General features: G+C 37.7%; 1 protein-coding gene across 23 annotated transcripts in view; it reads left to right on the top strand.

The window, feature by feature from the left end:
* GTDC1 (glycosyltransferase like domain containing 1) overlaps nt 1-25,145 on the top strand; it is a 496,188-nt gene that overhangs the window by 165,647 nt on the left and 305,396 nt on the right. For all 23 annotated transcript variants that reach the window (XR_009490748.1, XR_009490749.1, NM_001076035.1 and 20 more), the window contains one exon: nt 22,843-23,010. Coding sequence is in view for 20 of the 23 variants with exons in the window: in NM_001076035.1 (NP_001069503.1) it covers nt 22,843-23,010 (168 nt within the window). In the remaining 3 variants the exon portion in view is untranslated. The remainder of the gene's footprint in view (nt 1-22,842; nt 23,011-25,145) is intronic.

Raw genomic sequence — 25,145 nt, forward strand, 5'->3', positions numbered from 1 at the left:
TATTGAGTGCAGCACTTTCACAGCATCATGTTTTAGGGTTTGAATTAGCTCAGCTGTAATCCACATCACCTCCACTAGCTTTGTTCATAGTGATACTTCCTAAGGCTTCCTTGAGTTGGCACTCCAGGATGTCTGGTTCTAGGTAAGTGATTACACCATCATGGTTATCTGGGTCATTAAGATTTTTTTGTATAGTTCTTCTTTGTATTCTTGCCGTCTCTTCTTAATATCTTTTGCTTCTGTTAGGCCCATACCATTTCTGTTCTTCATTGTGCCCATCTTTGCATGAAACGTTCCCTTAGTATCTCTTTATTTTCTTGAAGAGATCTCTAGTCATTCCCATTTTATTGTTTTCCTCTATTTCTTGGCAGTGATCACTGAGGAAGGTTTTCTTATCTCTCCTTGCTGTTCTTTGGAACTCTGCATTCAAATGGGTATGTCTTTCCTTTTCTCCTTTGCCTTTCACTTCTCTTCTTTTCTCAGCTATTTGTAAGACCTCCTCAGACAACCGTTTTGCCTTTTTGCATTTCTTTTTCTTGGGGATGGTTTTGATCACTACCTCCTGTACAATGTCACAAACCTCCATCCATAGTTCTTTGGGCACTCTGTCTTATCAGATCTAATCCCTTGAATCTATTTGTCACTTCCATTGTATACTCATAAAGGATTTGATTTAGGTTATACCTGAATGGTCTAGTGGTTTTTCCCTACTTTCTTCAATTTAAGTCTGAATTTGGCAATAAGGTGTTCACGATCTGAGCCACAGTTACCTTGTGGTCTTGTTTTTGCTGACTGTATAGAACTTCTCCGTCTTTGGCTGCAAAGAATGTAATCAATATGATTTTGGTATTCACCATTCATTGATGTTCATGTGTAGAGTTGTTTCTTATGTTGTTGAAGAGAGTGTTTGCTATGACCAGTGTGTTCTCTTGGCAATACTCTGTTAGCCTTTGCCCTGCTTCATTCCGTACTCCAAGGCCAAACTTGTGTGTTACTCCAGGTATCTCTTGACTTCCTACTTTTGCATTCCAGTCCCCTATAATGAAAAGGACATCTTTTTTTGGTGTTAGTTCTAGAAGGTCTTGTAGGTCATCTTAGAACCATTCAACTTCAGCTTCTTTGGCATTAGTTGTTGGGACATGGACTTGGATTACTGTGATATTGAGTGGTTTGCCTTGGAAATGAACAGAGAACCCTGTTGTTCTTGTGACTGCACCCAAGTACTGCATTTTGGACTCTTTTGTTAACTATGAGGGCTAGTCCATTCCTTCTAAGGGATTCTTGTCTACAGTAGTAAATATAATGGTCATCTGAATTAAATTCAGCCATTCCAGTCCTAACTTTTAGTTCACTGGTTTCTAAAATGTTGATGTTCACTCTTGCCATCTCCTGTTTGACCACTTCCAATTTACCTTGATTGATGGACCTAACATTCCAGGTTCCTATACAATATTGTTCTTTATAGCATATAACTTTACTTCTATCACCATCACATCCACAAGTGGGTGTTGTTTTTGTTTTGACTCAGCATCTTCAATCCTTCTGCAGCTATTTTTCCACTCTTCTCCAGCAGCATATTGGGCACCAATCAACCTGGGGAGTTCAGCTTTCAATGTCCTATCTTTTTGCCTTTTCATACTCATCATGGGGTTCTCAAGATGAGAATACTGAAGTGGTTTGCCATTCCCTTCTCCATTGGACCACATTTTGTCAGAACTCTCCACCATGATGTGTCTGTCTTGGGTGGACTTACATGACATGGCTCATAATTTCATTAGGTTAAACAAGGCTGTGATCCATGTGATCAGTTTGGTTAGTTTTCTGTTATTGTGGTTTTCATTCTGTCTGCCCTCTGATGGATAAGAATAAAAGGCTTGTGGAAACTTCCTTATGGAAGGGACTGGCTTTGGGGATGTCTGGGTCTTGCTTTGATGGTTGGGGCCCTGCTCAGTAAATCTTTAATTCAATTTCCTTTTGTGGAGTTATGTCCCTCCCTGTAGCTTGGCAGGAGGCCAAACTATGGTAAGGGGAATGGTGGTAATGGCGACCTCCTTTAAAAGCACTTATTCCATGGTATACAACGGTGATATCCAAGTAATCTACTGATGTTGGTCATAATCTAAGAAAGCTATTGACCATGGAGAAATCCCTGAAAGAAGTAAGGGAGGATCCCTGCTATTGGAAGCACATGACAATAGAGTTTAGTTAAGAGTTAAGGAGAGAGTTTAGCTAAGAATCAAGGCTGGTACTTGATTTCAGTTTGATCTATTCATACCATGTATTACGTGTAGTTCTCCCATACCACACTCAGAGGTCTCAAGTAACATTACCCTTATGGCTAAAATGATTTCCAATATTTTCTCTGGGTTGCAGGAGTTTGTCTTAGGGGTATATGTGCTACATGCATGCAAAGAAGGGTTGTGAGAGGAAGGGAAAAGAGTTCAAGTTAAATTATGTTCCAAACCATCTATTCTGGCTTTACTTAAGTGTTCTTATGTATATTACATATCACAGCTTTGTGTAGGAAAGCTTTGAGAAAAGTGGTTGCGTTAAAAATGTTTGAGAGCTACTTCATGCATCACTGTAGATACAAAGACCATGTTTGGTGCTGTCTCCTCTTTAGCAGTTGATGTGAAAGAGGTTCATTGAGTCCCTGTAGAGCACAAGCCCTGGGACCCTTTACCAGGCATCTTGTTCATATCTTGGACTATTAAAACAGTTGCTGGTCTACAGTCTTAGCTTTTTCCGTAGTTCTGCACACAACTTATCTTTATCTCTACACTTTTTGATGATCTTATTTATACTTTCAAAGTAGCTTCTCTTACTAAATATTCCAAAATCTGTCTCCAGCCTTTAACTTTGCCACTTTGTATCCATATGAGGTATGGAAGTCATCCTTGCTGAGCCTCAGTTTTCTTATTTGTATAACAAATATCCTTACATTCCCCACCCTATAAGGATAAAAAAGAGTAGAGGCACTAATTTGTAAATTGCACAGGTATTAAAAATAGTATCATTTCTCTTGGTGTAATCAGTATCTTCAGGATCTTATTTCTAACTTCTGCTTTTTTTTTTTTTTTTGCAGGAATGCTTGTTTGTATGGAACTTGATAGCTTTATTTAAGATTTACTAACAGTCCTCAGTCATTCCTTTAGTCATTCCTTTAGCTTTCCAACCATCATTGTGTCTCAAAATCTTGAAAGCACCTTTTCATCCCTTGTCCTCCTTTTGAGTCTTACTGTTGTCACATTTCTTCAGGTCTTCATTGTGACTTGTCTGGATTATTATAATAATCTTTTAACGGGTCCCCTCTCTTCAGTCTTTACTTCTCCTCCTGTGTCATCTATCCTGTTGCCTTAAGGTTTATGTTTGTTTGTTTTTATTATTTTTGCTTTTTCTTTCTCTTCTAAAAATATTAGCGTCTTCGCACGTGAACTTCAGTCCACCCGACCCCACCTTTCCACCCCGACATTGCACTTAAGGACTTGTCAGCCTTTGTTAGTCTTGCCTTCAAAGTCCTTTGCTGCTGCTAAGTCGCTTTAGTCGTGTCCGACTCTGTGCAACTCCATAGATGGCAGCCCACCAGGCCCCGCCGTCCCTGGGATTCTCCAGGCAAGAACACTGGAGTGGGTTGCCATTTCCTCATCCAAGGCATGAAAGTGAAAAGTGAAAGTGAAGTTGCTCAGTCGTGTCCGACTCTTAGGGACCCCATGGACAGCAGCCCACCAGGCTCCTCCGTCCATGGGATTTTCCAGGCAAGAGTACTGGAGTGGGGTGCCGTTGCCTACTCCCTAAGTCCTTTACAATGTATATTTAATCTGCATTTGCAGTTTTTCCTTTTATACCTCCTCCACAAGCCTCCTCTTAAGCCAAACTGTGTTCTCCAACATAGTGTTAACCACCTTTACTTCCAGATCTTTCCATAGGATCCTCTGTTTTTCTGAAGTGTCTTCATTTTGTGGTAAAATGACTTATTCTGTGAGACTAGTTGAAAGAAATACCACTTTCATGAAAGTATTTGTAATTTTTTTCCTGAACAAATATGATTTGGACTCTTCTCTCCTGAACTCTTTATATATGCCACTGTTCTTTAATTTGTTTCCCAGCTATTCCACAGTTGTATAATACTTCAGTAATTATGTAAAACAGTTACTTATTTCTTAAGCTTAACTTAGTTATTGTGTATCTGTTTCTTTGTGAACCATATTTTGAATCAGCCTCAGGCTCATAGTCATAAAGTAGTTGGTAACGGTAATATAATTTCATCTTATTCGTTATGTCCTACCATGTTACACATGCAAGAAGGAAAAGTGGCTCCCAACCAGCTTTACTCTTAAAGATGTGAGGGGCCATTTTAATACTATTTTTTTCTTCATAAGATAGAGCAATATGTAGTGAGAGAATTATTTCAGTTATCAGTATTTATAGCCATGTTGAAATATAATTGAAAGTACCTTCTAATTAGAAGCTAGCATTTTATAGAAAAAGTAGATTAGCTCACTTTTGGAAAGGTGTCTTGCCTGTTCTTGTCTTTGATTCATCTTCAGAAGGACATTTATTTTTTGTTTCTAGTTGTATATCTCTATTTAAAGTCTTAGATTCTGTATCAAACTGTTTTTGTATTATTGCAAATCAACCAATCTTTTACCACTTTAATGTTGTCAACCATTCAGTTCTTATTGTGTTTTTAAATGCCAGAAAATAAAATGCAGAAACCCCACCCATGTTAATGTAATTTTATGGTTAAGATTTTACATTCACGAAAGTCCAAAAATTCGAAGTTTATAGTTCCCAAAAGAATCCTAGTTCAATCACATTGTATAAACTGAAATTAACGCTGCAATGTATCATCATTACAGTAATGCAGAATATTCATGTATGCACAAGGATACAGTCATAGTTGCTGAGGGAACTACATAATTTTGGATTTTCTGACTTTTTTTGTATGTACAATTTCAACCATAATGTTAAGTTAATGTGCAGTATTCTTTCATTGACTCTGAAGTAATATATTTGTTGCTATGTTTATCTTAAAAAGTTTTCAGTGACTCCATTTTTTTCTGTGTATCTATAAACCTATACTTACAGATATCTGATGTCCCTACAAATAAAACTACCTAAGAAATATTTCTATGTAAAAATAGCTCTTAGCCTCATGTGTACTCATATCCTCTCTGCCTTTCTCTCTCACGCATATACACATACAGCCTCACACACTTATGTTATATTCTGGCACATTATAGAAGCAGGTAGCATATCCACTACCTGCTGTTGAAAGTGTTGCCGATACTGAATTATTTATTCTATCTCCTACACCATCCAGAATCATTTTGGGTACTTTGACACATTTTGGTGTCTTCCATATGGATACTTCATGGTGGCATAGTTGCCAGATGCTCAGGTTTTGTGACAGTCTTAGTTTTTCAAGGACTGTTGGAATATTCTTGGGAGATTCTCTCGCCTTGTTACAGATTCCTATGGAGTGGCAAAATACTAACATTCCTTTGAAAGTGTTTTTTAAGACAAGGATCTATTACAAGAAGTTAGTAGAATGTCCTATCTGAAAGCATTTCATTTTGGGAACTTAGCAATGGAGCAATTTGTCGTAAAATTTATTTGCAGTGAGCTGGCATCACCCTGACAGTAAGCAACAATAAGAGTATAAATGAATTTGGGGATTAAAACAAAGTTATTTAAAATGTCAGATTTCAACTCTCATACAACTTCAGCCTGTTGTTTATTTCTCAGTTGCCCAGATGCAAAGATGAAGAGCAGATGTCAAATCTAACTTGTCTTTTTTATCTCTTATTTACTATATGATAAATATATAAGTTTGTAAATAGTACAAAATATGCTGAATATTTGCTTAGTAGAATAGAATGTGCATATTCATGGTTCCAGGTATTTGCTTTTTCTCTGCAGTGTTAATAGAAACACATAATCTCTCCCCTTTCCAAGTGTTGCCCTTAACATACTATTGAGCTGGAAATTCTCATCTTCAATGTCGATCTCAAGTGTTTTCTCCTCTAGCCTTTCTGGCTCTTATACCAAGCCTGAAGTTCCCTGTTTGCCTCTCTGATGGGTTCTCTGTGTTTCCTGACGGTCCTTGGCCACTGTTACGTACAAGTGGAGGGAAGGGAAGAAAGGAGTGGACTGATTATGAACAGATGTTTCCGTGCTGTGCCTTAGGTGTAAATGCCTTGCACAGGAGAGAGGCTTAAGATGGCTTTTTGTGACCTGTGTATGGCATGTGGGCCTCAGTAGTAGGCAAGGGGAAATTCAAATAACATTGAAACTCCGATGGATATCTGTGGTGAGCCTCTGCATATTTATATTCATGTTCAAGTACTTTTGTCTGTTATTATGTGGAAAAAAAGGGTGAAACATGATCAAAGAAAAGTTCTTCTAGCTGTTTCTTCTAGCTGTTTCTCAGTGAATGGGTTCCCCCACCCTTTTTTAAGAGGAGAATATTTTCACCCCAGTGTCTAAGTTGAAGCTGTCCCCACTACTGGCAGCTCACTAGTAGTACCCGTGACTTCCTTGCTGTTACTGACTATCCTGGTTCCAGTTTTGCTTCTAGCTGGCTAACCCAGGGCAAGTGACCTCATTTTGTGCTTCTCAGTCACCTGGTCAGGCAGTATGACCTTGGTAGGGGAGAACGAGATGCATCTCAGAGAGTTACCCTGTCAAGTAGGTTGTGTTGAATGACCTGAATACTTCATTTTAAAATAATCTCAGTAATATTGTTTATATAGCATTTTGTATTTTTCATCTATTTTCTCCTGTACCTATGTATATTTTAATTAAAAAAAAAAACAAAAAACGGGGAAGCAGTTATTTAAGTTGTGATCAAATGAAGCATACTGAAAAAGTTTTTATTTGTGAAACTTAGCCATGTAGAAAAATTTGTAATTTTCATTTTACTTTATTCAAATGGGAAGTTCAGATCTTTCAAAAAATGAACTTTTAAGTGTTTTCCCTTCTGTGCTATAGATTGGGGAAACATAATCTTAGAATTTTCACCTTGTTGGCTTGATGAAAAAGAAACAGGATTCAGCAAATAGATTTTTATCAAATGTCTCATCTCTAAAAATGTAAGAGAGCAGGACACAATCTGGGGACTCATCCCTTCAAATCCTTTTTTTTTTTAATAGTTTTTATTTGTTTATTTTTGCCTGTGCGGGGTCTTCCTTGCTGCGTGGGCTTTTCTCTATTTGTGGCAAGAAGGGGCTCCTTTCTACTTGTGGCACATGGGTGTCTCATCCCGGAGATCTCTTTTGTTGCCGAACATGGCTTCTGGGGTGTCAGGGCTTCAGTAATTGATGTCACATGTGGGCTCAGTAGGCATGGCTCCTGGACTTTAGAACACAGGCTCGGTAGTTGTGGCAAACATGCTTAGTTGCTCCAAGTGTGTGGAATCTTCCCAGGGATGGGAACTGTGTCTCTTGGATTGACAGGTGGATTCCCCACCACTAACCCACCAGGGGAGCCTCAGTTCTTTTTCTGTTGTGATGTACTCCCTCAGTTAACATTTCACTTTCGCAAACACTTTCTGAGTGCCTACTGTGCACAGTGCATTCTGCTGGCATTAACTTTTATAATTAATTACTTAGTGATATCCTTATAGTTAAAGTGATGGGTAAAATAGCAAAACATTGGGGATACTTAATAAATTATTTGTGGGAAGGTATTTCTTCAAATGGCATAGTAAGCACCAAATTCAGGGAAGCTTTCAAAGAACTGTCTTGGACTTGCCAAAACAAACATAGAAGAAGTAATCAAAACACAGGAATAATCTCTATGAGAAGTATAGCAACAAAATGTCACAAATCAAATGATAGAACAACTCAGTAGACTATAGGACTCTGGGAAGCAAATTTAAAGGAAATACTCATAATCATGGAAAAATTTAGATGTATGACCGATTTTAAAAAGACTGAATATTTAGGAGGTATTTCTCTTTGTTCTTGTTAATTTTAGCAGTAAAGGTGATTCAGTAAAATTATCAGGCTGTCATATTTATCCTTGTTTATTAGCTATTTGGACACAAAATACCTTTCTCTCCATGATTATTAGGAATAGTTTAGTTGATGCCAGGAAGCAGATATTATTATTGTTGTTGTTGTTGTTGTGATTATTTTAATGATTCCTGGGTCATAGTCAAGCCTAAATGATGATAATATCTAAAAGCAATCCTGTATTTGCCTATGGTGTGTTTCTTAGGCTTGTGCCTGAACTGAGCTTTTTGCATCTATTTAAGCAATAGCTTCTAGCTTGATGGTCAGTGTGTCCTTAAATGTGTGTGATCTTTGACAACACTGGTAATGTTGGGCTGCAGTGACAAATGAATTATAACCATTACCTTGGGTGTCTAGTCTTCCAACTTTATACTGTTTAGAAATGAACTCCAAGGACGCAAGAGTGGCTTGGATATTCCAATATAAAATGATATTTTGCTGTTAAGGAATAGTTTTCTACGATAGATTAATCATGAGGTGAATTATAAATATTTCACATACTAATTATATTAGTTTATGGAGATAAAACACCATATGAAGTGTTCCCAGCACACTCAGCAAGTTAGATGTGCTTTGCATGTTAATTGAGTTAACTTCTTCAAGGCTGATGATCATGAATCCCTGAAGATGACAGGAATTATTATCATTATATTGTACATTCCAGATCTTTATACCAGATTGACACCTACCTTTCCCCAGGAGTTCCTTGTCTTTTGGATGGTATCTTCAGTCCTTGATATGTTAGCATGGTAAAGCAGAGAACAGTGCCTAGCACATTATTAAGGACCCTAGGAAAAAGTAACGGACCCCATCAAAGTGAATGTGGAAGTGTCAGTCCCTTAATAATATCTGACTCCTTGCAACTCCATGGACTATAGCCTGTCAGATTTCTCGGTCCATGGAATAATCCAGGCAAGAATACTGGAGTGAGTAGCCATTCCCTTCTCCAGGGGACTCTTCCCAACCCAGGGATCAAACCTGGGTCTCTGCATTACAGGCAGATCCTTTACTGTCTGAGCCATCAGGGAAGCCAGGACTCCATCAAACACAGCATCAGGTAACACTTCCTAGAATTGTATTGGATGCCAAAGTAAGAAAGTGCTTTCTTTGGGCAGCCTGAGATTCTTTCCAATTTGTTTTTTAATGGTAGGAGTAAATGTCATATTGAATACTTTACTATAAATAGAGAATCAACTGGCTTGATTTTCTCAGTATCATTAATGTAATGAATGAATGAATGATTTATTGATTCATTTATTTGAAAACATTTACTGAGCACCTGAGATAAGGGAGTGAACAAGGAAGATATATATAAGGCTTGCTGTAAAAGAACTTAAGATCCAGAGTAGTAAGTGCCATGTTGGGGAAACTAAGGATACTAAAGAAAAGAACAGCAGATCTAATTTATCTCATCAAGGAGTATATACTCTTAATGGGAGGAAGCAAGATACCATATGAAATATGGCCTAAACATGTAGCACAATATGTAAAATTATATAACAAGGAAAACTCGCCATTTTAACAGACACATTTGGTGACCAAACCCTTTAGTTTAATTAAATTTCCAATGCAGTTTCTTTCATTGGTCTATACTCCACTTACATTCAACATTTGTAAAATCTGTCTCAATATTTCTCCTCTACGCCAACTGCTGATATGTTTTCTCTTCTTATATTAAGGAATGGTACTGCTACCTAGCTGATTACACAAGCTAGAAACCCTTGAGTTACCTTTAACCTCTCCCTCTCCCTCCCCATCACCAAGTCAAACATTACTGTTTCCTTCATTGCTCTTAATATCATCCACTTCTCTCTATCCCCTTGTCCCAACCAACTCCTTGTTATTTCAGCCTGCCGACTCCTTCCTATTATTTAGAGTGGTGCCTAGATTGCATTTCTTCAGGAGATCCTTCATTGATGGTCATCACCTTTCCACAATTTGTCTAACACTATAATCACTCAGTAAATATGTTTGAATGAAGGGATGAAACAAAACTGTCTGGGTTAGTACAGGTTTGTACCTTATATTCTTTTATTTCTCAAGACATAGACTCTCTAAGTATAGTTAACAGGAAACACTGGCACGTTCTAATCTCTGATGATTCAAAATCTGTGTGAATAACTATAAAAGCAGGGGCTTTGAGTCCAGATCAATTTGATTTAAAACTCATCTCTGCCTCTTAGTAACTGCTATTGTCTTAGCACTTAATCAAATCTTTTGTATTTTAACTTCTTAAATGGTAAAATGGGAATAATAGGAGACATCTCTTATGATAATGATTAAATGAAAGATGCACTTTCAAAAACTTGTATTAAGGATTTTTTTATCAGAATGTAATGATGGACAGCCATGCTTTTAAATGAACTGGTTTTATCTGTATTTGGTTAGGTAAGGAGCAGCGGCTGTGCTTTGCTGGCGCAGCTGTGAAGAGATACCCCACGTCCAAGGTAAGAGAAACCCAAGTAAGATGGTAGGTGTTGCAAGAGGGCATCAGAGGGCAGACATACTGAAACCATAATCACAGAAAACTAGTCAATCTAATCACACTAGGACCACAGCCTTTCTAACTCAATGAAACTAAGCCATGCCGTGGGGCCACCCAAGACAGGCAGGTCGTGGTGGAGAGGGCTGACAGAATGTGGTCCACTGGAGAAGGGAATGGCAAACCACTTCAGTATTCTTGCCTTGAGAACCCCATGAACAGTATGAAAAGACAAAAGTTATAGGATACTGAAAGAGGAACTCCCCAGGTCACTAGGTGCCTAATATGCTACTGGAGATCAGTGGAGAAATAACTCCAAAAAGAATGAAGGGATGGAGCCAAAGCAAAAACAATACCCAGCTGTGGATGAGACTAGTGATAGAAGCAAGGTCTGATGCTGTAAAGAGCAATATTGCATAGGAACCTGGAATGTCAGGTCCATGAATCAAGGCAGATTGGAAGTGGTCAGACAGGATATGGCAAGAGAACATCAACATTCTAGGAATCAGCGATCTAAAATGGACTGGAATGGGTGAATTTAACTCAGATGACCATTATATCTACTACTGCGGGCATGAATCCCTTAGAAGAAATGGAGTAGCCATCATGGTCAACAGAAGAGTCCGAAATGCAGTACTTGGATGCAATCTCAAAAACGACAGAATGATCTCTGTTCGTTTCCAAGGCAAACCATTCAGTATCACAGTAATCCAAGGCTATGCCCCAACCAGTAACGCTGAAGAAGCTGAAGTTGAATGGTTCTATGAAGACCTACAAGACCTTTTAGAACTAACATCCAAAAAAGATGTCCTTTTCATTATAGGGGACTGGAATGCAAAAGTAGGAAGTCAAGAAACACCTGGAGTAACAGGCAAATTTGGCCTTGGAATATGGAATGAAGCAGGGCAAAGACTAATAGAGTTTTGCCAAGAAAATGCACTGGTCATAGCAAACACCCTCTTCCAACAACACAAGAGAAGACTCTACATGTGGACATCACCAGATGGTCAACACCAAAATCAGATTCATTATATTCCTTGCAGCCAAAGATGGAGAAGCCTTATACAGTCAGCAAAAACAGGACCGGGAGCTGACTGTGGCTCAGATCATGAAATCCTTATTGCCAAATTCAGACTGAAATTAAGAAAGTAGGGAAAACCACTAGACCATTCAGGTATGACCTAAATCAAATCCCTTATGATTATGCAGTGGAAGGGAGAAATAGATTTAAGGGACTAGATCTGATAGATAGAGTGCCTGATGAACTATGGAATGAGGTTCGTGACATTGTACAGGAGACAGGGATCAAGACCATCCCCATGGAAAAGAAATGCAAAAAAGCAAAATGGCTGTCTGGGGAGGCCTTACAAATAGCTGTGAAAAGAAGAGAAGTGAAAAGCAAAGGAGAAAAGGAAAGATACAAGCATCTGAATGCAGAGTTCCAAAGAATAGCAAGAAGAGATAAGAAAGCCTTCCTTAGCGATCAATGCAAAGAAATAGAGGAAAACAACAGAATGGGAAAGACTAGAGATCTCTTCAAGAAAATTAGAGATACCAGGGAACATTTCATGCAAAGATGGGCTCGATAAAGGACAGAAATGGTATGGACCGAACAGAAGCAGAAGATATTAAGGAGAGGTGGCAAGAATACACAGAAGAACTGTACAAAAAAGATCTTCAAGACCCAGATAATCACGATGGTGTGATCACTCACCTAGAGCCAGACATCCTGGAATGTGAAGTCAAGTGGGCCTTAGAAAGCATCACTATGAACAAAGCTAGTGGAGGTGATGGAATTCCAGTTGAGCTATTCTAAATCCTGAAAGATGATGCTGTGAAAGTGCTACACTCAATATGCCAGCAAATTTGGAAAACTCAGCAGTGGCCACAGGACTGGAAAAGGTCAGTTTTCATTCCAATCCCAAAGAAAGGCAATGCCAAAGAATGCTCAAACTACTGCAAAATTGCACTCATCTCACACGCTAGTAAAGTAAGGCTCAAAATTCTCCAGGCCAGGCTTCAGCAATACGTGAACCGTAAACTTCCAGATGTTCAAGCTGGTTTTAGAAAAGGCAGAGGAACCAGAGATCAAATTGGCAACATCCGCTGGATCATCAAAAAAGCTAGAGAGTTCCAGAAAAACATCTATTTCTGCTTTATTGACTATGCCAAAGCCTTTGACTGTGTGGATCACAATAAACTGTGGAAAATTCTGGAAGAGAAGAGATATCGGACCACCTGACCTGCCTCTTAAGAAACCTGTGTGCAGGTCAGGAAGCAACAGTTAGAACTGGACATGGGACAACAGACTGGTTCCAAATAGGAAAAGGAGTACGTCAAGGCTGTATATTATCATCCTGCTTATTTAACTTATATGCAGAATACATCACGAGAAACACTGGGCTGGAAGAATCACAAGCTGGAATCAAGATTGCCAGGAGAAATATCAATAACTTCAGATACATATCTGATGACATGTATCATCTGATGATACCAGCCTTAAGGCAGAAAATGAAGAGGAACTAAAAAACCTCTTGATGAAAGTGAAAGAGGAGAGTGAAAATGTTGGCTTAAAGCTTAACATTCAGAAAACGAAGATCATGGCATCCGGTCCCATCACTTCATGGGAAATAGATGGGGAAACAGTGGAAACAGTGTCAGACTTTATTTTTTTGGGCTCCAGAATCACTGCAGATGGTGATTGCAGCCAGGAAATTAAAAGACGCTTACTCCTTGGAAGCAAAGTTATGACCAACCTAGATAGCATATTCAAAAGCAGAGACATTACTTTGCCAACAAAGGTCCGTCTAGTGGAAGGCTACGGCTTTTCCAGTGGTCATGTATGGATGTGAGAGTTGGACTGTGAAGAAAGATGAGCACTGAAGAATTGATGCTTTTGGACTGTGGTGTTAGAGAAGACTCTTGAGAGTCCCTTGGACTGCAAGGAGATCCAACCAGTCCATTCTAAAGATCAGTCCTGGGTGTTCTTTGGAAGGAATGAAGCTGAAGCTGAAGCTCCAGTACTTTGGCCACCTCATGTGAAGAGTTGACTCATTGGAAAAGAGTCTGATGCTGGGAGGGATTGGGGGCAGGAGGAGAAGGGGACGACAGAGGATGAGATGGCTGTATGGCATCACTGACTCGATGGACATGAGTCTGAGTGAACTCCGGGAGTTGGTGATGGACAGGGAGGCCTGGCGTGCTGCAGTTCGTGGGGTCGCAAAGAGTCAGACACGATTGAGTGACTGAACTGAACTGAGAGCAACTTCCCTTATTTTGAGAGTGGTAGTGATGGTGGTACTTCATCTGATTCCTTATTCTCTTGTTTTACTGCCACTTTTCTTTGCCAGTGAGCATTCTTAACTCAAAAGGACAGTAAGAAGAAATCAAGCTTTCCTAGTATGATAATAAATGGTACAAGGTATCCCTATATGGTTGGCAGGTGAAATATGAACTTCATGAACTTCTAATGCTATATTTGGTTACCTCTAGGTTCTAAAACCTTTTCAGTTTTACCTGTTTATTTGCTTTTATTTTTTTCAAATCCTTAAATTTAGCTAATTGTCCTTCCTCTCTGATTTATTTAATTAACTCTGATCCTTGCAAACCCAAAACCTCCAAACTCAGGCCTTCCCTGGTATGCTCAATAAACTTGAGACTTCATGGTTTTCTGCTGCCCATAGTTTTCTCTTCTTCCTCTGAAATGATGGAGCTTAGTCCCTATCCCTTCATTCATAATCAGCCTTGCAGTGCTTTGTGACATTTCTTGGACAGGACAGAGCTGCCTATCCTGTTACTTACGTTTTTTAAAATTTATTGTTTTTTAATATTTCCTGTACTTGTGGCTTGTTTTGCCAATTATAGTGTCACCTCTTTTGGAACCAGGATGATATACTTCTTATCTTTTGATGATATTTTGATTTGTTGGCTTACTGATAGATGGTCTAAAACAGATACATCTATAAATGTTCTGATTGGCTCTCGTTATGTTGTACCTTACAAAAATACGCCTAACAGATTCTAGTCCCCAAATAAAAATTTCTGTTTATTTTTTATTTTCTTCAGTAATAGACCCATCTTCCCTTCCTGTTAATTCCTTTCTTGTTACAAACGTAATTACTGAGTGTCTTGAAGAATTAAAATACTTGAGAGTTTGCTGGAGTTATTTAAGAGATACCTGGATTTAACTGGCACTGCTAGCTAAGAAAGCACTAAACAGGTATTATGTAATTTGTCTCCTGAAGCATCTTTAAGGCAGTTCAGAGTGCTGATGATGGTAGGGTGGATAGATATTAACAAACCAATTGGAGATACTACTTAATGGAAGGTCCTGCTTACAGACCTCAATACCCTGCCTTTTGAACACATATTCTTTGTATTGTGTTCGCTTAGCCTTCATGATGAGCACAGGAAAAAAATAATACTTAGTGGAAGAAACCAAAACTAACCTCTTAATTGATGCTACATCATGGGACAGCTTTTGGGAAACTATTAGCTTGTAAATTATCTCCTACAAGAACCTAGCAAATTAAGTGACTACATTTCTTTCTCCTTAATTTATTTTATTATTTTTATTTATTATTATTTTTGGCCATGCTTTGCAGCTTGCAGGATCTTTCTCCAAGCAGGAATCAAACTCAGGCCCTAGAAGTGAAAGTGCTGAGTCCTAACAATTGGACCTTCAGGGAATTCCCTGTTTCTTTTCCCTTTAAATATGGCTTTCATCTTATAATTTTAATTGTTTCAGCACATGGGAACATTTGGTTATATGTGTTCTTTTTCAGTGTGCAGTGGACATGTTCTAATTAAGATCAAGTAGCTGACAACTAAACATAGTTAAAATGATGTTTTATATCAGGGATTAGTGATTAGAACTCAGTTATCTTTCTACACAGGTTTTTTTTTTTTAATAAATTTTAAAAATATATTTAAGCCAAAGACTTTTGAAATGTTTGGGAATAATTTTCATATATGCGTGTATGTATCACTGAGCTCCCAGTTACATTGAAACACTGTCAACATGCTTTGAAAGTGACACAGTGGAGGAAAGGATAATGCTCTTCTCTTTCACTTCTCACATCCAGTTCATCAGCAAACCCCATCAGACAGCTCCCCAGCACCATCAGTGCTATCATCTTAGTTCAAGCCACCATCATGTCTTGTCCTTACTGTTGTCCCTTGTTCCAAAATGATTCTGTTTGCAGTCTGTTTTCCATACTGCAGTCAGAGTAATGTTTTCGGATATTAAAAAATGATAAACAGCTCACGAAATACATAACAGATGTAATAGAAACATAGATTATATAAGAAAAAATTTAGACTATATATTTAAATAAATCTAAACATATATCTAAATATCTAAAACTCATGTTCCGATTGATGACATTATGACACATCGTATCTTGAAATCTGTTAAAATACGTGTTTTGGAAATTGTTAACATAGCAAAGCATGTAAAATACTAAAAGCAAAAAATAAAATTGTAATAATTTATACTTACTACAAAATGAAAGAGTAAAGGTAAATCCATCAAACATTCATTTATTGTTTTATCATTTCCCTAATTAAAACCTTTTCTTCTCTTCCCATTGCTCTTAGATAAAATTCAAAGTATGTTTCATGTCTCACAGAGGCCCATTGACATCCTCAACATTTCTCTGGTGACTTGTTGAACAGATGGCTCCAGTTTCCTTGGTCCTTATTCAGTTTCTCAACCTGCCAGTTTTCTTCTTGCGTTAGCTACTTTGTTCTCCCTTTTGGATCCATCATTTAGTTTCAGTTGAGTTCAGTTCAGTTGCTCAGTCGTGTCCAACTCTTTGCGACCCCATGAATCGCAGCACGCCAGGCCTCCCTGTCCGTCACCAACTCCCGGAGTTCACTCAGACTCACGTCCATCGAGTCAGTGATGCCATCCAGCCATCTCATCCTCTGTCGTCCCCTTCTCCTCCTGCCCCCAATCCCTCCCAGCATCAGACTCTTTTCCAATGAGTCAACTCTTCACATGAGGTGGCCAAAGTACTGGAGTTTCAGCTTTAGCATCATTCCTTCCAAAGAACACCCAGGACTGATCTCCTTTAGAATGGACTGGTTGGATCTCCTTGCAGTCCAAGGGACTCTCAAGAGTTCAAAAGTTCAATTCTTCGGTGCTCAGCTTTCTTCACAGTCCAACTCTCAAATCCGTACATGACCACTGGAAAAACCTTAGCCTTGACTAGATGGATCTTTGTTGGCAAAATAATGTCTCTGCTTTTGAATATGCTATCTAGGTTGGTCATAATTTTGCTTCCAAGGAGTAAGCGTCTTTTAATTTCCTGGTGCAATCACCATCTGCAGTGATTTTGGAGCCCAGAAAAATAAAGTCAGCCACTGTTTCCATTGTTTCCCCATCCATTTCCCATGAAGTGATGGGACCGGATGCCATGATCTTCGTTTTTTGAATGTTGAGCTTTAAGCCAACTTTTTCACTCTCCTCTTTCACTTTCATCAAGAGGCTTTTTAGTTCCTCTTCACTTTCTGCCATAAAGGTGGTGTCATCTGCTTATCTGAGGTTATTGATATTTCTCTCTCATTTAGTTTAGTTCCTGCAAATAATAGATGCTTAATGTAGACTGACTAAATAAGCACCAGAATGCAAATAGTATCCATCTCTTCCAGGGTGGTTGTGCATTCCTTCATTTATGTTTTTTGAATGTAAAACATTTTCTGTAATGAACATGTATTTTCTAATTATCAGAAGGTAAAAAATTATCATTCTGGGCTTCTAGAATTGGAGACCCTGGTAGGTAAAATTCAGTAAGTCAGCAGGAACTTAGAAATTAAATTATCGTAAGTCAATGAAGAGTCTGTACATAGAAATCAATTCAGTGAGGCATTGCATTCAGGTAGGATGGGTGGAGTGTTGGGTTAAAGGAAGTTGGTCCATCTGAGTTGTGCTTCCCAATTACTTTATGCCTAATTTAATTTAAACTTAAATTTAAAATTTAGTTTCTCAGTTGGACTAGCTACATTGCAAGTGCTTTATAGTCATGTTAGCTAGCTGCTGCCACATTGAACAGTATAGGTAGGGAAATTTTTCATCATGCAAAAAATATTTTATCACAGAAGGTATGGGATCTAGAATCCTGGAAGCAGATATCAAGGAACAGAAACTCAAGATAGGCAACAAAAGAATGAAGGAAGACTTAGGTAGTGAGGTTCGGCAGTGTGAATCTGGAAAAGGAGTTTATTTTGAATATTCAAAATTTGAGTATTCAAAGTTTGAGCATTCAAAGGAGTTTGAGAATTCAAAGGAGTATTCAAAGTATGCGTTTTGAGCAAAGTGACACAGCTGGAAGAAGGCATTTATTTTTCTGTTAAAGTCTTGAGGAAGACCTGTAAGAAATTGTTTAAGTATAAATAACAATGCAAACTAGTATCTGTGTTAAATTGTGTTCTGTATCCCTTTATGTGATAAATGGTTTTGGAAAGTGGGAGGCTATTGAAAAGATTTTATTGGGCAAGAGTAACTAGTACATGAAGGAATTTTCTCCTTGATTGTATATGACAGTGGTTAGAATACTGAATGCCTGTCCTGTTTCTCATATCACTGCCCCTTTATACTTCATACTTTTAAGGTATAAAAGTATGCATCTTGATAACAGTAGTCACACAGCTACACTGCTTAGGTATATTTTAACATCTCTTTTGATTCATCAAGAAAATAGGATGAAAGGCAAACAACAAGTATATTCAAACTGAATCGAAGAAAAATAAAATCTTGAATTTAATTATGTTGAATAATTGCTTAAGCAAATGTGACTCAGATTGTAGGTGTAACGTGTATTGAAAATACTTGAAGCATGTATATGGATACAATTCCAAATACTAGAACGTTCTTACAACACAGAACCGTTTTGGTTAGACGATTTTAATAGCAGCTTATTTATACTTTTGGTGAGATGGTGAGCTAATGATGTAGCCGTTAATTTGAATTTAGCAGACATTTTAAATATAGGTTTCTCTTACAGAGACAAAAGTTGCAATTTAAAGCTCTTTGGTGGTCTAAAAACAGCTTAATTCTGTAGTAGCATGGTAATAAGTACTAATCCAGCTTATACAGTGATTGTAGTATGTCATGTTTGTGAAAGATTGCCCAACTGCTTTCTCTGGGTTTTATGTTAATTTAAAAATATTAAACATAAAACCTTATAACATCTTCATGCTGAGATAAACTGTTCAATTTAACTGGTGCTCAAGCAGCAGCTGTCAGGAATTATCTTGTTCCTAGTGCTTTTTGCTATCACCTTGTGCCCTTTCCTGCCAGAGACACAGTGTGGGATGATAAAGCTCACCTTGTTAGGATTTATTGCTTAAATAATACCTGAGGCAAGAAGAACACTGGGAACCTAGGGTTTAACTGCTGATTGAGTGATGTCATTCATTGTGTTATTGTACCTTTTTTTTTTTTTAATTGATAAAAGAGGGCAAAGTAAAAATTGCCTATGAATCTTACCTGCATTTTAGTTTTTTTGTGTGAGCATCTTCCTCACTTCTTTATAGGTATCACTGAGCTGAATATTTGAGGAGTTGCTTATTGTCCAATTTAACTACCATTTTACAAGGAAAAAGCAAAGAGAAATGTTTTAATTATGTTGGAGATAATTTCCACAATTTAGAAGTAGTGAGGGCTATTTCAAAATTCGTTATGAAAATAAAATGAATTTCTTATTAATGACTGAACAAACTGAAGGAAGTGTTGGTGTGGGCAGTCCCAAATGGGTAGTATTATGAAAACCATTGCCATTTTACTTCTGAATGTATTGCAGCCTTTCGCTGGAGAACTTCTATTTGGAAGGTTCCATTTTACATTTGGATTCCTTGATTACGGATCAGCTGGTAGGCAGGGTAAAGAGAGGTGGTGTGTGGTTGGAGGAGAGTAAAGGCCTTGCTTTAGTTAAACATTTGCTACAGATGTTCCACCTTAAGGATAATTCCCATGGAGCAAATGAACAATTGGATTATGACTAGAAATACATATATGAGGGATTTATTATTTATGGAATGTAACATATTTTTCCCTTTTACTTTCTGCCATCTAATGTGTATCCTCCCAAGTTTGTAGTTTTATAAATGTATAACTTAAAAATTGGTAAAGGTAGATCAATGAGTTACAGTATACCATTTATTTAATCACTTATAAACATTTCTATGAATATTTGAATATTTGTTATTAGTGACCTTTTGACCAAACCATTTAAGAATTAGTTGCAGACATTATTATGCTTTACATGTAAATAATTCAACATGTCTACTAAGAACAAGGATATTCTCCTATATAACAGCAGTAAAATTACTACACTTCAATTTAAGATTGATAAAACTTTACAATTTTATATTCAACCCAATACTCAGAGTTTCCCTGTTGTCCTTATATCTTTTATAGTTGTTTTTTTCCCCATTCAGTATCCCATCAAGGATCACACACTGCATTTTGTTTGGGGATCTCTTTATTCCCCTTTACTCTAGATTTTCTTTTTCCTTTTATGACCTTGACATTCTTGAAGATCCAGCCCCATTTATTTTGTGACTGGCTGGCTATTTACTCATGACCAAATTCAGATTAAACATTTGGGGCAGGGATTGGTGATCTCTGTCTTTCTATCATGTATTGGGAAATGCATGATATCCCTTTGATCCACTATTGTTCATATTAAGTTTGATCACTTGGTAAGTTGATGTCTACCAAATTTCTTCATTAATTAATGGAAGTTACTTCTCCATGTAATTAATAGATGGAAGCTGTAGTTAATGAATTTCTCTTCCTTGTGTGTGAATGCATTGTGTTTACTTAGGTCTCAATGATTGAGTCATTGTTTACAATAGTGTGTATGTTGAGGGTGGAAGCAGGAAAAGCGGGAGGGGGAAGTATTACTCAATAACTTGATCTACCAATCCCACCTTTTTTTTTTTTTTTTAAGGAAAATATTGATTGAAATTAAATTTTATTTTTTTCTCTGCTAAAGATCATGGAGAAGGCAATGGCACCCCACTCCAGTACTCTTACCTGGAAAATCCCATGGACAGAGGAGCCTGCTGAGCTGCAGTGTATGGGGTCACTAGGAGTCGGACACGACTGAGCGACTTCACTTTCACTTTTCACTTTCATGCATTGGAGAAGGAAATGGCAACCCACTCCAGTGTTCTTGCCTGGAGAATCCCAGGGACAGGGGAGCCTGGTGGGCTGTCATCTCTGGGGTCACACAGAGTCAGACATGACTGAAGCGACTTAGCAGCAGCAGCAGCTAAAGATCAGATTTGTAGATAAGCAAATATCTTTGTGTTTCATAATTTTCAGTCTCTTTTTTATTTTTTGGCCCCACTGTGTACATGCAGGATCTTAGTTCCTGTACATGCAGGATCTTAGTTCCCTGACTGGGAATCAAACTCATTCCCCTTGCATTGAGTGCAGAGTCTTAACCACTGGATCACCAGGGAAGTCCCCAGTCCCAGTTTTAGAAAACTTTATACTTGATGGTGGTGGGAATATTTTTGGACAAAATAGAGGACATTTTCAGGATATAAATTTTCTATTTGCTTTGTGCTTAGTTGCTCAGTCGTGTCCGACTCTTTGCAACCCCATGGACGGAGGAGCCTGGCGGGCTACTGTCCATGGGGATTCTCCAGGCAAGAATACTGGAGTGGATTGCCATACCCTCCTCCAGGGGATCTTCCCAACCCAGGAATCGAACCATGGTCTCTTGCATTGCAGGCAGACTCTTTAACCAGCTAAGCTACCTTTAGTTGAGTACAAATAGACAATTAAAAATGTATCTTCTTGATAAGATTATTTACTTTAAAGCAATAAATCATAACATTAATACAGCAATGTGAGTTTAGAAACGTCTCTACTATTGGGTCTTCTGTTTCTCTTTTAGTCCATGAAGAAGACACTTGAATTCCCATTTATGATATATGCTCTTGTTATGTAATTATTATTCTTATGTGAAAGGCTAGTGCTGCAGATCATATAAACACCTGAAGTTAGTCATTTGGCTTGTCAGCAAGGGAGAATTTATAGTAGTTGTAATCATGGTAATAACAAGGATGCTATTTAGTATTTATTAAGTACAATAAAAAGCATCTGCAATGTAAGTGGTGCACAACAAATTCATATCCGTAGTGTAATGAATAGTACTTTGGGCTTAAAAGACCAGGAGTCTCTGCTTTGCCACTTTCTACCAGTGTGATTTCTAGGAAAAACTCTTAACCTTCTTCAATCTCATTTTTTAGAATGGGAATTAAAGCTGTAATGGTTAAATGATTCTACATTATGTTATAAAGGTGGCATTTCATCAAAATTGTGCCATCTAAATGTCCCCAGCTGCTCAGGGACTGTAATTTGTTGCTCTTCTGTGTCCACATGTGTTAGCCCCCTTGTTAGTGAAATATTTCCAGGTTGTCCCAGACAGTTGTCTGTTTGTCCTCCAGAATATTTTATTCATGTCACTATTAATAGCCAGCATTCATTCTGTGGGCTGTCTTGTTCACCTCTTCTCTTCTTCTTGGCTTGACCCTGGTACATAGTAGGCATTTATAATAAATGTTTGTGGAATTAATGAGTAAATAGACACTATTTCATTCATAAACATGGATATGTAGACATTCAGTTTCCTTTGTCCCCACCGCGCCCCACCCCGCCCCTCTGCCAGAGTCAAGGAACCAGCCTTTCTTCATTTTTTAAATTTAGGTTTTATATAAGGGATATTACAGACTGTACATCTGGTACCATTAGCAGTCCAGTAATTGAGAAGAAAATATAAAACCAACCCCAGAAATACTGCAGAATATTTAAAAGGGGGGCAGTGAAAAACATGCCAGGAGAAAAAGCCCTCCCTCACTAGATAAGTCTGTTGCATAAATCAAAAGGGTTTATGTCATAACACGAACATGTGCCATTCCTGCTCATATATTGAATTTCAGTAGTTGGTTGCATAAAGAAGTAAAGTGTAATGAAACTGGCGAGCAAAGTATTCCCCAGTCAGCCTTATCTTTGTTCCATTTGTCCTTCAGATAGAGCTTTTCTTGCCTTTTTCAATAAAATCCATCCAGCTCTTTTTTTTTTTTTGCATCTCTCAGTAACTGAGCTGAGAAGACCAATGAGATTCAGGGCTTTTATAGTTCTTAGCAGCTGCTTTTTAAGAGATCAAAACTTAGAATGCTGCTACATGGTATTAGGCTTAACTCTTGATGTGTCCCTATGGGGGATATGTTTTCCTTGGGGTAGGATGAGTAGAGAGAAGAGAAGGTGAAGAATGCCCCTTCTAGTATGCTCAGGATGGTAACCCTAATTTCCTTCTTTCCTAGGATCCTCTTCGCAAGCTCAGTGCTTAACCTGACTGAACTGGCTGCCCTTCGACCTGACCTTGGGAAATTGAAAAAGATTCTGTACTTTCATGAGAACCAATTGGTATATCCTGTCAAGAAATGTCAGGAGAGGGATTTCCAATATGGATACAACCAAATTCTCTCCTGGTAGGTATAGATTGTATCACTGTATTTAGTCCTTTGCCATCTTTTTCCTTATCATTAACTTTTAAATCTAGAGACCTACGGTACACATATTTTTAAAATACCTTATATTAGGAGCAAATGTTTAAATATATCTTCCATGGTAAGAATTACTTGTACCTCTGCAATATATATATACAGATAAGAGAACAACTAATTTTTTTTATAAAATACATATGTGTAGCAACCGGATTATATGTTGAGCTAGTTATTTAACTGTATTTTCTACAACACTCAAAATAGAAGCAAAGAGCTGTCAGGGACCTCCTTCAGCCCCTTATTCCATCATCTGTTGTGTGAGATGTACTTTTAGAAAAGGCAGTTCTTCACCTCTTATTTACCAGCTACTTTCAGTGTATCCAGCCAAAATCAAAATAGAAATGTACAGAGGAGTAAACGAAAATTAAAGCGTAACAGAGAAAGAGGTTTTTGTCCTTTTATTCTTATTGTTTGTAAGAGAAAACTATGGAGAATGAATCTTTAGGTGATGTTTGGTTTTTTTTCTTCCCCTCATTGAGTCTTCTGAAATTGCCTAGCCTTAAAATACCATGACATTTTAAAGGTGATGGTCCTTCTGTTTTGTTACTTCAACAAAGTATATCTCTTAAAACTTAGTTAAAAAAAGAAGTTAATAACGACTCTGAAACAGCTTTGCTATTGGATCCCATCGACATAACACTCAAATGGAGTCAGTTTGGCAGTGACTGGGTACAGTTTACTCACCATTTTTAATAGTCGTTAGTCTTTGGGGTTGATGATGTCCTTAAACAGACACCCAGCTCTTTTGCTAGTATATTCCATAGTTTCGTTGACATAGAAAAACAGCTAGCTGGTAATACTTCTGTGTTTTGAGCATTTTGTAAATGTTTTCCTGCAATCATTTTTACAAGCTGCTTCAATTGTGAAGTAGCAATGCTATCAAAATAGAGAGGAGCTGCTTCCCGTCAACTGTCTCGTAAAAAAAAGCAACCGTTTTTAAATTTCAAAATAAAATTAAAATACTTTCTTTTATATTGAAACAGAGAGGGAAAATGTGTTTTAAAAACAAAAATGAAATCATTTTGTACTTTATCAATATGGAAAACATTTGTAATATTCTTTTGGTTTCTTGAATTAGCATCATTCTTTTCCTCAGATAGTGTGTGTTTATTACCCCTGAGAAATAACTGGGGAAAAAAATTAAGTCTGTTTTTCCCTTTATGGATGGCTTTAAAGTTAATGGAAGTTACACCCACTCATATCAGAGAGGAAATGCATGAAAAAGAATATTTCTGTAAACTATCTTGGTTCTTTAATTTGACGAAGACTGGGTTTTTAAGAATATATGTAGTTGAGTTGCATGCCCTTTGAGGGCAAATAGCAAAAAAAAAAAAAAAAAAAATTTAACTCACTACCCCTCATCTCTCTGTTCTAGAAAAGATTGCTTTTGCTCAAAGGGAGTGAGACCATAAAATCTTATACATGATTTTTGAGCATTGCTCTTCTCAAGAGGATAAACTGGTAGATGAACTTGAAGAGAAAGAAATGGACTTGATCGTCACTGGGACTCTTAATGAGAAAACAGTGGTTTGCAGTCGTCCAGAGGAAAAATAAGAATGTCAGAAAGCAGTCCAGTTCAGATTCTCTTTGAAAAGTATGACTCCAGCTTCCTGAAATGTTTCTTTAGTTTTCTTGCTGACTTCTGCTTTTGTTGGCACTGTCAGATTTCTTTCTTAACTGTGTGGCAGTTAAGGACTTCAGAGATGACTGACAAAAGCACTCACCTTAAACAGAGGTTTCACTAACCCTCTGACTGGTGTACACTTGTCGTAACTATATATTATGACCTGTGAGTCGCTATTAAAATATGTGACATATAGTGAAAACAGACTAGCTTAAAACATCCTTCAACTTTTGGTGTATTATTATATTGGCTTCCTTATTGCTCAGTGTAGTGTCAGCACTTCTGTGACATTCTCTTGTGTTATCCATGTTGTAATCACTGCTAACCCCAAATTTGCACTAGGTTGCAACTAAAAAAACAGAAAATGCTTGTATGGGAAAGCAGTTTTCCGGGGTGGGAGTGGATAGGGATGGCAGGTCAACATTCCTTTTGTTGG

This window comes from Bos taurus, chromosome 2 (assembly GCF_002263795.3).
Source record: "Bos taurus isolate L1 Dominette 01449 registration number 42190680 breed Hereford chromosome 2, ARS-UCD2.0, whole genome shotgun sequence".
Taxonomy (NCBI): domain Eukaryota; kingdom Metazoa; phylum Chordata; class Mammalia; order Artiodactyla; family Bovidae; genus Bos; species Bos taurus.